At 37.9% G+C, this 14,938-nt stretch overlaps 1 protein-coding gene across 1 annotated transcript; it reads right to left on the bottom strand.

Annotated features, from left to right (window-relative positions):
- Nucleotides 1-4,054: 4,054 nt before the first annotated feature.
- Nucleotides 4,055-11,673, bottom strand: LOC104045334 (collagenase 3). Its single transcript, XM_009505329.2, has 10 exons — nucleotides 11,496-11,673; nucleotides 11,154-11,395; nucleotides 9,854-10,002; nucleotides 9,639-9,764; nucleotides 8,599-8,760; nucleotides 7,866-7,983; nucleotides 7,123-7,256; nucleotides 6,705-6,864; nucleotides 5,850-5,953; nucleotides 4,055-5,224 (listed from the first exon to the last, which is right to left on the bottom strand). Exons 1-10 carry the CDS (start codon nucleotides 11,616-11,618, stop codon nucleotides 5,124-5,126), a joined length of 1,419 nt encoding a protein of 472 aa, XP_009503624.1. The 5' UTR covers nucleotides 11,619-11,673; the 3' UTR covers nucleotides 4,055-5,123.
- Nucleotides 11,674-14,938: the final 3,265 nt, after the last annotated feature.

Raw genomic sequence — 14,938 nt, 5'->3', positions numbered from 1 at the left:
TGATTCCCCCCAGATCCAGTAAATATGCTGGTTGGCAATATGGTTACAGACTATCCCAGACGACAAATATTTTTCCATTAAAAATTTCCAAAATTTCTTGTTTCTTTCTCTTGCAGACAGTAAAGATATTTGAAAGTCTCAAAAGTATATTTTGGGTAAGAAAGTCAATTTTGCTGAGCTCAAAATGCTCAGTAGTCTTACTGATCTTGGCAGTATTAGGTTTTCAAATATCAAGACCATGTTCTTCATCTGTAAAATATTCACAAGCCTGGAAATACTAGGTCAGAATGAACTGTGAAAGGCTTAGAAATTGTCCTTAAGTCGTCCAAGCGGATGTGATCACATACTTGATATTTCAGAAACGTTTGATTATATTTGTAATGTTTTACTTGGGTTCTTTGCAACTGATATTTTTCTCCACTTTTGCCTTACTTCCATATTCTGCAGTGTCATTTTTTCAGACATCAAGTCATATCCTGAAAGGCTCTCATGTTCCTGAGGAACTGGAATATGTCTATGCATGCATGTGTGTGTAATTTTTCCAGTGAATGAAGTTAAACTGTAGGATTGTATTATTTGTAGGTCTAGCCACAGAGTATATTGTTTTAAGTATATTTCACTGACGCTGGGAAAAGGGCTATCAATAGACTGAAAAATTTGTGGCCCTAACAGTGAGCATTTTAATATCCTAACTTGTTACTCAGAGATCCACATTTCAACAGAATATAATTATTAAATTCTTATTAGTGTTGTCTTTTTATATCCTCACCAAATGTAAGAATTAGAAATAGTTAGCTGCAGCTTCCTCACCCACCATATAATTTTGGTTCTGTGCAGATGCTTTAAGGAGCAAAGTTGTCGCTGCCACCTAGTGTCTTTAGAGCAGGTTTCTGGAGATTATGCTGAGAAAAAAAGTTTTCATTATAAGATTAAAATTCTTCTCCTTTTCCTCAGCTAGTAGTAAATCTCCTATAGCTCACAGTACCTCTTTACAGTGTTTGTTGTCTTTTCAATGTATTAATTAATTTAGAGGACAGCTGTCTAGTTTCTCACTTTGGAAAGTTTAAATGATGTTTGCTCACTTCTTTCTCTCCTGAAATATATATTTGCATCCTCTAATATATATCTATATATATATATGCAAATATATATATTTTTTCATACTTGTTCAGGAGCATTTAACCAGCACAGAAACTAATCCTGAGGAGCATCTGACAGATTCCTTTTCCTGCCTTATCCTTTGTCCCCCTCAAATGATCATTCTTAGCAGAGATCAAAATGGATATAAAAGGCATATTAATCAACAACAGTTCACGTACTATTAGGTGGATTTGTGTAGTTCCACATAAAAACTAGCAACCTGGTGGGAAGTTATTAGTTCTGCTTTTATTACATCCGGGGACACAGCTGTCTCAGGCTCTCGTCATCCTTTCCTCACTCATGACTTCTCAGGGGAAAGCAGTCAGTTCAGTATCTCTCTCAAGAAAAGTACTCATTTCTTTTCAATACTTGGTGGTCTTGGGTGATATCACATATAGGTCCCCTCCAAGCCCCTCTGGAGAGTTTTCCTTTCTGGCTGACGGCAGCATCAGGACCCCTCTGGCTCTGACCTCAGGCTTCCTCTTCTGTAGCACAGGCATTTTTGTTTTCCATTTTTTCTTAAAGAAATGCCAGGAACTGACAGCCTGTTTTTTTCCTCAGCTGAGATAGAGCTAACCGCAGAGCAGTGCACGTCTCTTGCTGGGGTTGCAGACGCATGAGCTGGAGCCATGCTTGGACTTGTGCCAAAGGCTGCTTCCAGTCAGCCAAGCGGCAAACAGGAATCTGACTGTTTGGCCTGGGGAGCAGCTGGATATGATCATACTGAAGCCTCTGGAAGACCCAGCTACCTCTGCAGTAGCTTTTTTCCCTGCCAAACATTGAGGTTTAATAGAAATTCTCAAAGATATGAGAGACATTCATTGATGTCTCCTTGCTTCCCTGTGCACCTTTGCATTCCCTGCTTCACTGAGGCTCAGGTCAGACCGACCTCTGAAATTCAGAACACTCAGACTCAACAGCTAGCCCTTATGGAAGATTCTTTATTATTTTGACACAAAAATTTCCACCAAGTCTTTATACTAAGAATAATGAGGACTATGATTACATGTCCAGAACCTTAATTTGCTGCAGAGTAATTAAGCTAAACTGCACCCCAATATCAAGCATTATCACAAAAATTATTTTGACAAATAATTGAATCAATTTCTGTTTATTATGCATAGACAGTTGTACTGATTTCTTCCCAATCATCATGAATATTCACCATAAAGTTTCATCAATATTATGTCATGTAACAGAACTTTGATCTTAGTTCACTTTAAGTTTTTCCATTTGTAAAGGGTTCTTTTAGCTCTATTTCCTCTCATTTCCTTTAAGCATATTAAGGTCTGGAATTCATTAATTCACAGTTTTATAGTCAGATCACTAAATCTGTTAGGGTATCTTGTCTGACTATCTATGTTATGTAAGATACAGAATCAAACTTATCTAGTCCATTGGTGGGTAAGCCTGGCAATTTATGCCAAGTATTCAGTGTTGAATTTGCTTGGCAGGCCTGGCTGATTGACTTAGGGACTGGTTTTGATCAGGCAGAAGATAACAGTGTAGTTTCAATTAGTTATTAATGTTTAGCATTCAAATTAATGTGGAACTGAATTTCACTGTATTTCTTAATAATTTCTCATACTTTTTGTAATGATAAAGACTAATGCCAACTTAGTTCTTATTCTGCAGATTTGAGGCTTCTTTCCATTTTCCTCTGTTTCTGTCTTTCTCTCCTCTCTTTTCTATAAAATTAATTTTCTCAGAGAGACAAAAAGCAAACCAGATTTTTAAATAGAGGTGAAAATTTTAATCAATAAAATGCACAGGTTAGGGTTCCTGATATTGCTTTTATCCACTAGCTCTGTCTTGCTTTTACGACATGCATCGTAGGATATTTTAATTTAAGTTATAGAATCATAAAATCATAGAATACCAGGTTTGAAGAGACCTCAAGGAACATCTGGTCCAACCTTTCATGACAAAAGCACAGTCTAGACAAGATGGGCCAGCACCCTGTCCAGCTGATACTTAAAAATGTCCAATGTTGGGGAATCCACCACTTCCCATGGGGAGATTATTCCAATGGATGATTGTTCTTACTGTGAAAAAATTTCCTCTTGCACCAACTTGTACCCACTATTCCTTGTCATTTCCATGTGACTCCTTGTAAAAAGCAAGTATCCATATTCTTTGTAGCCACCCTTTAAATACTGGAACATGGTGATAAGGTCTCCCCTAAGCCTTCTTTTTTTCAAGGCTGAACAAACCAGTTCTCTTAGCTTTTCCTCATATGGCAGGCTTTCCAGTAATTTGATAGTCTTTGTGGCCCTTCTCTGGGCCCCCTCTAGCCTGTCCACAACTCTTTTGTATTGTGGGGTGTTACGGAGCTACACAGAGTCAAATTAGGCAGGTGGTGTAACCCAAAATAAGATTTATTCTAACGAAAAGTGTTTTGATACCCTGATGAACATTTGTTAACCACAGGTTCAGGATGCCAACAGAAGTTAATACTACACAGCTGATTTAAGAATTCCTAAGCTTTAGAATGATGACCCAATATATACAATAAGTCACCCAATAAGGTGAGGGCTCTCAACCTCAAGGATTTACCCTGGGCAGCTTCCTGACTCAAGGGGACAGTCTGTGACTGCAGACCTGCTCCGAGGAGGAGCAGCTGAATTTGCCCCCCATCAGGACTGCATTTATACCCTAGTGGAATCTGACCTGTGGTCATAGATGGTCATGTCTGTTAACTGTTGGCCAAAAGTGTCTGTGTACGTGACAGCAGTCACAGCAAGGCAGTTAGGGCGCAAAAAGTAAGGGCATGAAAAGTAATGGCATGAAAATTATCAGCAACCAGTTTGCTTCAACAGTCGGAAAGCCCTGGTCTTTGTCAGGGCAGGTGCACCTGCCACACAGGGACCAAAACTCAACACAATATTCCAGCTATGGCCTGACAAGCACTGAGTCATTTCACAATGTAACTTTATTCTTCCAATTTATTTAATAATTTTTTTTAAAACCAAAAAATAATCACAGTCCCACATCATTTGCACTGATTAAAAAAAAAACAAACCAAAAACCAAAACTTACATTGTACTGAAACAATTGCTATAGATATTGGAAGAGTGACCAACATGAAAAAAGGTATTCTTTTGAAAATCTTGATCTGAACATTCAGGTTCTCTGCTGGCACAACTAGGCACAACCTCTATAAATGTCACTTGAAGTACTTCAGTTTACACCAGCTGAAAACATGGGCTGTGTTACCATATGTAGCTTCATGCAAGGTTTCAGCCTGCATAATTCTCTTGTTGCTATTTCTTTCTGGTTTCCCCAGTGTCGTACAGTCTAATGATTTCTGCAGGGAACACTATTCCCTTTTCTTGCTTTCTGTCTGCTTTGGAATGACACCTCATCACTTCTATACCTTCTGCTCATTCCAAAGATGATGGGGCATTTGTTTCCAGGGGGACACTCCCATTCAAATGGGGATACATTCAAATATCCTTGAATTCTTTCACTTCAGTGTTGCAGTCTGGTGTTATCCAGCTCGGAGAGCCACCATACAGTCCTGACTCATTCATTACACATCTGAATTCCCAGTTCATTAACAGGAATTTCAGAAAGAGCTGAAGGGTTAGCTTAAAAATATAACACTCCTGGGTTTATCAGGGCTATTTCCTGCGACATGATAGGAGATCCTTGAAAGATGCTAAACATGCTCAGATTACTGGGAGTTAATAGTGTTCATGAGCATGTAGGATGTATCCAGCTCACTTTAATAATAGACAAACTTTAAAAGGTGTAATGCCCCTTGAAATGATAATAATTTCTTTTCTTCTTTCCTATTAAGTTAATTCAGTCCCAGACTGACATACAGCTATATAGTTCCATATATACAGTATACATTTGGTGGTAGGTAGCCAGTGCTTGTTCACAGAATCTTGCTGTCCTCTATAAATCTATATGTCCATATTATTATTCCCATGTACTACAAGCTGCTCTGCAGCCTATGACATGGCACTCAACTGTAATTAGCACCAAAATATGGAGTTAGTATGCAGGACACGGACAATTCTTTTGCTCCAGATGCTGTATTCAAACTGCAGTGGTCCATTGAAGAAGTAGAGATAACCTAAGGAAAAGGAAAGTTAAATTGAATTAACCCTGAGAAAACTGTGTTGTGATGTTACAATTATCCTTTAAATAAAAGCAATCCTGTTTGCTTTCATTTTTAATAACAATTTTAAATGTAATATTTTAGTGTTTAAAAAGCTGCGTTAAATTTTCTAAGGTCCTCATTCCATTTGCCAGACCTGGACCAGTGTTTTAAAATAACAGAGATTTTAGTTTAATGTCAAGCTCTACATTTTATTACTATACAGTATTTGCTTAGGAAAATACAGAGTTTGCCTATTAGCGTTTAAGACTCTGACTTGGAAACACTCCTTGAAGAGTTGGATAGAAATGTTCCTATTTGAAGGAACAGATACATTACAATACCTCTATATTAAACATATCTCTTTAGGTCCCCTAAGCAAGGAGGTAGGTCTTTTTTGGCTTCTCAAATATATATGTACACATCTTATAAGAGCACTTTGGCCAGAGGGCAATTTAGATCAGACACCTGATTCAGTTGAGAACTGAAGCACTGATGTGAAGAAATCAAAAATTACAAATGGCAGAATCTCCCACAGGACAATAATCTCAAGTTTTAATGACAACTAATTGTAATAAAGTTTCATTATCAGATTATGTACCATTTCTTTCATAGACTGCATCCACTCTATCACCAATTCCTGCAAATTCTTCCTCTATCAGCCTGGGGTAGCCTGCTTCCATAACCTCCGCCTCTTCATCATAACTATATTAAACACAAAAGAAAAATGAAAAATTCAGTGGATTTAAACAGCCTGAGATTTTGGTATGTGCCCTTTATATGCTTTGAAGATACCCATGTCAGAAGTAGCCAGCAGCCTTTAGGTACCTTATATCTAGTGCGATAATGAAACTCAGATTAATAAACAGGGCACTCTTCCACAAGAAGTACAAGCCCAATAAACACAAAACTAATCAAGCTACATTTTCAGAACTGATCTATAAAGTACATATTATATGGAGATGATTGTACCTGGATGTATTGGCAGTACAAGCCTATCCTGATGCTGCTTGGCACAGAGATACTGGGAAGGGATGGAAATGTCTTAATTATGTATCAGACCTGGCCGTAAGTGCCAGTCACGGACAGCAGAAACCAGCCATCTCCCACAGCACTGATACCACCTTGTGTCACACAAACAACTCAAGGAAGCAAGATGGGAATTTTGTCTAGGAGACGTGACCATATTACAAACTCTCCCAGATTAGGGCACTTTTTTCTCCTTTCCTTTCTTTCACTCTTTCAGCTTTTAAAGGCTGTGCCCACATGTTTATAGAAATCTTGCATATACCTATATGACATATTCTATACAGCTATAGCACCAATGAAAACCACAGACTGGAAACATGAGCCACAATCAAGTGCCTGGTTTGAAACAACCTGATAATCTTTTGAGACTTCTGGACAGGTTATGACTAGGGGCACTGAAAAGAAACATCAACTGTCTCCAGCTTACCTCCAGTATTTATTTCCAGTAAAAAAGAGAGTCTTGCCAGTGTCTTTAATATGGACAGCTGCATCTATTCTTTTCATTTCTTTTGGGAATCCCATTTCATATATCTTTTTAGGAAAGTCTTCAACTATATCATATCCATTCAAAGCCCAGACTTTCTTTCCTGAAAATAACAGATTCTTAGGTCACAAACTCAGCAGGTATTACACTGTTTATGATAAATATGATCCTAGACATCTGAACTTAATTGTGCATCTCCTAATTCACTGAAAATTATATTGCATGGGGTGAAACCAACAGAATTTATTTTTTGAGCGAGGAAGGTAGGATGTGTTGTTCTTCAATTGATTACCTTTACACCACTGTCCCAGCTTGACTAAATACATATATTCTTCTGCCAACAACAAAACTGAAAACTCACCCTTAAACATGAACACAAGATCTTTGATGGGGTTTTCATAAGCTGCATCTATTTTATTTGGAAGCTCTGGCCAAAAGGATTTAAGTAACACCAGTTCTGCCTCAACCATCTGGGGGTGCAGTCGCCAGAAAAACCTAGTTCATAAGAAGAAAATATATTTTATATTTCTCATCATGCTACAGAATAGCAGTATCTTTGATGCGTTATACTAAAAACTAGTTAATGGAGATTTAACTTGGTTTCACAGCATAGAATTTACAATACATAGAGCCCCTTGGTAAACCTTTCCTTTCCTCATAGTCACCTAGCTGCAGACCATTTTTGTCACTCCCACAGTAATCATCTCAAACAACAACAAATGAATCTTTTTTTTTTTTTTCATTTAGAATAAGAGAAACACTGCCCTATGTAAGGCTTCTGAATGTAGTACAAGTTCATTCAAATAAATGTTAGTAGATTTGTGCATGTTGAAGAAAGCCCTGTGGAATGAAAAATTGTGTACAAACGGTATCAGTCTTCAGCCATATCACCTTCACTTCATATTACTGGGAAGTCAAGTCTATAACTGTATTATAAATCCTGCCTAAAGAGATATTTGGTGTAGTTTCTTAGCAGTATCTACATTGATTTGTGACTTTTTAGATTTACGTTTACTCAAATCTTTAGTAAAAAACTGAAATGGTATTTTTGCTTGCTCAAATTTTATCCAGTACCCACCATCCATGATAAGGCAGTCTCTTTACCTGTCCTTGAAGATCAGCATTTCTCCACGAAGTTCTGCTATTGCATCAAGTGATAAATCTGCATCACATTTCTCTGGCGTTTTGGGATGTTTTGGGTTGGGATCTTTGTCTCCAGGACCTGGAATCATGTAGTATTATCTAAGTTGAACAACGTTCATTTCCTTCTTGTGAATCATTTTATTGAATAGGACATGGAAGACTTCCCAAACAGCATGATGAATACAAACATAATGGGCAAACCATTTTACAGGGAAAAGTCTGCTCTCTCTCTCTATCCTTTAGCCAAATACATTAATGAACTTTGCAGTTCAGCTGCCCTGCAAAAATGTTAAATAGACTTGCTTTCTTTGTCCCAGGTTTTGAAGGTTCCCCAGAAGTTGTATTCGTTCTATGATGAAGCATGGATATTTCTGTTTCTCCCTTTAGAGTCTGTTTTACCTTCTCTTTTGAGGCAGGTCAAAAAGTATAAGGACTCTGCTCCCCACCCCCCACCACCAGAGGAGACAGCACAGTGACCAACTGTACTCCGCAGTGTTACTTCCTTTTTTTTTTTCCTTCTGAACTACTAAACATAAGCATCTTCTGTTCCTGAAGTCTGGGTGCCAAGGATCCAGTGAATTGGTCTTAATCAGTTGTGACTGTTGCTATTGAACATCTGTAGCTCTTTAGTAACTGTACAGTGTATCTGTAACAGGTTATAATGACACAGGAAATATATATTGTACAGACTTACCATAGAGCTCCTGGATCCCTTGCACATCATCATCAGGAAGCACAAAACCAGTTTTTCCAGTGTATGTGTAAATTGGAAACATCAGAGCCCCAGGATCTCTAGAGTGTTCAAGTCCCAGTGAATGACCAAATTCATGAGCAGCAACAAGAAACAAGTTATACCCTATAAAAAAACACAGTGAAAGTAAATTTTTAGCTCCTTGTATCACCAAAGTGGGCTTGGACTAATCATCTAACCTTAACATTGTGCTTTAATATATTGGACAATGAAGGAGACAACTGGATTAATGGGAAAATGATGTATAATTGCTTGTCTTTTTCAAACTACCATCAGTTCTATTTTAATAAGGGCCTAAATGATCGAGTATCTCATAGCTGGTGTTCAACCTAAATCTTATTTGACAATGTTGTTCTGCCAGCAGATTTAGATTTCTTGAAATTTCTTAGCAATACTGGAAAGCTATGGGGTGAAGTCTTCAGTCCTAGCCAAGTCAAGAACATTTTTGACAGGAATTCAGCTCTGGTAGAGAGTCCGTATTGTTTTCAGTATTGCAGCAATTAGTTTTAATGCCAGCCGGGTGAAATAACACAGGGCTGAAAAAAAATAGAGTTTTGTTCTATTTGTTCTGTATTGTTCTCTGTCCTGAATAGACAAAGTGAAGAATTTTCAAAGTAGAGGTAAGTAGCTGATTTGCAGCTGAGCTAAGCATATGTGTTTTCCATAAGCTTCAGTAAAGTAATTCCCATCAGTCTGTGATCAGAACTAGCTGCCCTTAAGCTCAGTGAAATGCCAAGATGACCTTGTTTGTGGCATTTTTTTAATGACTGCACTTAGGAGGTGTATATCTTGGAATTTATGATAGGCATATGCTATACTTTAATTTATGATTGGAGATTAAACCTAGCTTCCTATGAGTAGACAGTGAATATAACGGCTAATGAACAGTCAAACAACAGGCAAAACACACTGTTTACAGATATCAAACCGTATTAAATTGTCCATCTACCACCATTTCAAATAATCTCAGGAACATCTGTTACCTCTAGAATCATCTGACCAAGTTTCATCATCATCAAAATGGGCATCTCCTCCGTAGTCTGGACCGGGGGGGAAAGCATGAGCCAGTAATCCAGAGGGTCCATCGAAGGGGTAGAAGTCACCATGCTCTATAAAACAACATTCAAAACAATGAAATAAATTATACCATTTTATTAAAGCAATGTAAAAATAATGTAAAAATAATTGGTTGTGTTACCTTTAGTACCAAAGGAGATCATGATATCAGCTATACCACTTCGTATTCTGGTGAAGTTAAGTGGTGTCACATCAGACCAAACTTTGAATGCTTTTTTGAAAGCTCTGTCTACTTCAGCACGTCTCAGATCTGAAGTGTAATTCATAATTCTGTCAAACAGATTAATATCTCCAGTTAACTTGTGTGAATTGAAGAAACTCTGTAATACATTTTTATCTGACTGTGAACCTTATTAAAATTTTTGCTTTTTTCCTCCCTATGTTCTTATCTAAAATCAGAGCTCAGCAGCTGCATACAGTATTCAAAAAAATAACTGTCCGTTTTCATGAAAATCATTCAGAGACATCTGAAATGATCCAATAGCTCTCTGTAATTGGTTTTATATGCACCAGAAGATATAGAAAATGACAGATGTAGTCTGTATTAAGTCAAATCATAGCAGTAACTTCAAATTTTTTTTATGTCATACAGAATATCTCATGATCCTCACTTCCTGGAGGAGCAAAACATGATACAAAGAGGTTTTTATAAGTTAGAATCATCCATATTAAAGTAATATTTATCACCAGATACTGAACTGATAGAGTTCAGTGTTATCATATGTGGAATCTGCTAAAGAAACTTGAGTTGCAGCTGGTCAAAACTCCCATTGACTGCTTGGGGTATTAAGGGAGAAGGAGCTACCACATGACCTTTCAGCACCGTAGCTTCCCAAGGGCAGCTTTCTGAGGTTATGGTGTGGGGATTTGTCTGACCAAGCATAAATATCTACATCTGGACTGTGAAATGGAAGAGGGATAAGGATCAGTCCATGCTCTCACAGCCCCATTGCACAGACAGGTTTGCATCTACACTGCTTTGTCCAGGACAAGTCCTCTGTGAAGGAGACACTAAAACAGGTCCAAAGCAGAGCTAAGGAGTGACCTAGAGATTAAGCACTGTGAGGCTCAGTGGTGAGGAGCATGGTCTTAGCCTCTACCACTCTTTCATTCAGCACCATAGACATGCCCAAAGTGTCTACATGGAGGCCAGATGAGGAGTTACTAGCTTACACCCCACCAGCCTTCCTCCATGACACTGTGCAATGGAAAAAAAATAATATTTGCTTTCTTGGGCTGTAAGGTGGGCTTGGGGGACCCTTCCAAGAGTGGGCCTGTAAGGATTTTAAACTGCAACATAAACTTTGTCAAACTAAAAAGCATCCTTCTCCCATCAACCTCATAATCTGAGCAATCTATTGGACAAGATACCTGGAAAGAAGGTAATAACTTGGATTACACTCAAAATGTCATACATTTACCTGTATGTCAAATTAGTTTTTGACCATTTGAGTTTTCTAGGGAAAAAGTTATATTCCCCCACATCTGGGACACCGCATCTTGGTTTCTGCATAAGTTCATATGTTTCTTCATTTAATTTGCCGGTCACCTCCAAGCCAAAAAATGCTTGCATTTCTCGAAGTTTAGCTTGCACTGTGTTGGCACTCTTCCTCATTATGCCAGCAGGATTTGGACGGAGATCATAATGCGTCCTGAGATAGCGCTAAGAAGGAGAAAAGAAGTAAGAAACCTAGTTTCCAAACAGTTGTAACTACACAACTTACTATTTATAAAACATGCAAACAAATTATTTCATACTGTACCTCTGCAAACTGAAGGTCTTTCTCTGTGAATTCATGGCTATCTTCAAGGGGAATAGGGATTGTCAGGCAAAATGACAAACCCAACAAGAAAAAGAAGACAGCTGAAAGTCTTGATTGCATCATGTTGGATTTCTGAAGTCTGAAGCCCTGATGTTTTAGAGAGCAGTTACCTTTACTTTTATAGTCCCAACCCACTGAGTCACCACTTATGGACAAGTTAGAACTTCCTTGTTGCTGAAAGTAAACATGCTTAGACGGCTACTTTTTCTCTCCTCTCCAACGCTGTGGTTTAGGCATCTGTTGTCTCACTGAGGGCTCTGAAACTGTATCCTCATATAAACATGGTCTCTGAATATTGACATAGGTTGTGGGAAGAAAAGGGTGGAAGCAAACCGCACTTCTTGATTATTTTGCAGTAACTTACACTGCCAATAACTTTGCAATAACTTTGCAATAACTCACTCTGCTAGAAAAATTGCCTTTCTATTATCTGATGGACAATAAAAATACATAACAAACTTCATGATTTTTTAAATTAATTCTGCAGCTTTTCAGTAGTTACAGTAGTTCAGCCATTTTTAACAGTTGGAATAGATCATATGCACTTCAACTGTTAATAAATGTTGCCTTGGCTGATAAGAAATAACATGGAGTATACAATAGGATACCATATTTCCTTGTTTCTGTAAAGAAATATAACTCTAAAGCATTAACGCAAATTTTACTTCAGAGATCCTTAAAGTGACTTCCTATCTCTCTTTCAGAATAATTTACTGCTTGAGATGTACCTAAAACCAGAAATGCTAAATATCAGGAAATTGTTTTGAGTATTTAAATTTTTTTTTGTTTTATTAGTAGTAAAGCAGGTCATGGAAAGTGACTAGTTCATACAACCTGTCTTCCTTAAAAACCATGAATTTTATTTACCTTATGAAGGGAACACAACCATAGATCAATGAGACAGCTACTACTCTGAGAGAGGCAATCTACCAGCTACAGGTAGGCAATGAATCTGTGTCTCTAGAATGACAGAAATATGTGATTTTGATTTACAAGGTGGATAAAAGGATAAATCTAGCATTATGACAGACATGGGCATTATTATACTTCAAAGCTTAAAGAAGATTTCTGTCTCCCCAGGGTCACTCCAACCTCAGCTGCTGCTAAGACTTGTGTCATTATCATGTGCCCACACGCGTGGGTCCAAGGAGAGGTGCTGTTTCAGCTGAACCCACCTTCCTCTTTCATGGAGGCTGTTCCTGTACGGAAAGCCTCAGGAAGCTTTCTGGTAGACACTTTTTGGAATACACTACCCTGACATGGACGTTGCCTTGTTGACAAAACAGGAAAATTACAAAAGTCAGTGAAGCTGAATGTCTAAAAGCCTAATTTGTCACTCAAACAATATTAGCCTTCTGTCTTATGATGATGAACATCAAAAGCAAATAAAGCTAAGAGGAATGTGTTATGTAGGCTATTTCTACCTCACTGCCCCTCTCAGCCAGTGCTAAATATGGTTACAATTAGGGATAGAAAACATCTGTTCAGGCAGTTTGTATATCCTCCCCTGCAGTGTCCATCACCAATGCTGAGACTTTTTTATTCAGCTGTGGTGCCATAAATACGGTTAATTATCCCACCTTCTTAAGAAGTGCTCTTCCTTGAAGTGCTTCTGGACGAGTACTGAATCTATATTGCCGATGTTCTCACTGTGCTGCACTCCTTGCTAATGCAGACTGCCAGAATATGTATATTTCTTATTTCTATACTTTCAGCATTTCTGTATTGATATTTGCAGCATTGTGTTCGTTAACATTGGGGTATTCAGTCACGCAGTAAGCAGAGTTTACAGTGAATTTTGCTTGCTTTGTCTGGAGCTTAGGAACGGTGGTGCTGCCTTGTTGTGGTTTGTGAGGCTGTAAGGAATACTTTCTTGAGACTGTGAAGCTGCGAGTGTCACTGCTCTGCAGAACAGTACCAGACATATCTCAGAAGTCTGTGAGTAAAATTAATAGCTTAAAACTCTACAGGTAACATTCCTGTGAATTCCAAATTCTCTGAAATTAGTTTTCTTGTACCTAAGGGAGAACAATTTCATAGCACCATTTGTATATTGCTGCCATTTGCCAGGCTTAACTAACAGTTTTCATTCTGTGTCAGGTACTTATACCACTACTCTTTCTCGGCTCAGAGGTTGGAACCTTTGTTTCTGAAATAGGAGAAATAAATTTCCTAACCAACAGTTACTTCAAAAACATGATCAGTCCTTCACACTTCATGAGGGAATGATCCCAAATTATTCCTAAGGGGTTTCAGGCTTGCCTTAATAAATACAGTTTAGCTAACTGGTAACTAAAGGTGAAACCAAGTAATCAGAGACAATATTTGGACAATATAAATGTAGGACAGAAAAAAATTATTTAGCTATGCACAAGAGTTAAAGAACAGTGTTAGCCTATCAAACAATCCTCCAAGAAGGTGTGGACCCCGTTCTTCAAAACGTTCAAGCTGCAGTAGTCAAAGCAGTAGTAAACAGAATTGTCTTTCATGAAGACAGTGATAGATTGGGTAGGGAAGAACGATTTTTCACTTTCTAATCTCTGATTATGTTTTTACACAGATGCTCTGAAGTCCTTTGAAGATCACAGTGAAAACACTTTCAAAAACTGTGCCTTGGGTACCTGTTAGAGAGCTGTCCATGATGTATTTCCAAGGAATATCTGAAAAATTGGACAATGTAATTATAGCAAAAAACAAAACCAGGCAGCTTTTCTGAACACAACTTGTCTTATTAAATTTGTGTAAGAAGAGGTGCATAAAGCTGGGTCTTTTGCTATATTAAGACAATGAAAAAACAAGTGACAAGACAGTCCACTGTTTTGAACAAATTCTGCAAGTAAGTAGAAAAACATACAAAGAGAAAAAAGGCAGGGAGTCTGTAAGTATTTTGTCACAGGGAGTAAATCAAAATGCTAAACCAGAAATTGACTGTGTATAATGAGCCATCTGAGAGTGGACTGTGGCCGAACTGTGTTTTCTGCACATTCAGTTGATACCTTTGGGAGATCTGACCGTGTAAATACGCACGATCCAATATGTTTTCTTACACATTTTATTGCTATTTATATTACACCAGTGGCTAGAAGCCTATATTGAGGCATGGATTTTTATGTCCTCTGTACATAAACTGAAGAAACACTGGTGAAGGACTGTACAAACAAGCACATAAAAGGACCAATGAAAATGAGCAGTATTCCCCCTTTTTCCAAAACAGCATTGCAGATGCTGTGTGTGACTTTTTTTTTAAGGGGAGACAAAAAGCCTTGACAGATCTGGGAACTAAGTACAGACCTCTGTAGTTGCTGTATATTACCTTAATACATTGACTCTTTAAAACCTCGAGCAAGTTTTTAAAGTTGGCAATGATAAATGACAATTTCAAA

This window comes from Phalacrocorax carbo, chromosome 1 (genome assembly GCF_963921805.1).
Source record: "Phalacrocorax carbo chromosome 1, bPhaCar2.1, whole genome shotgun sequence".
NCBI lineage: Eukaryota > Metazoa > Chordata > Aves > Suliformes > Phalacrocoracidae > Phalacrocorax > Phalacrocorax carbo.
This window is presented reverse-complemented; position numbering and strand designations above follow the sequence as displayed.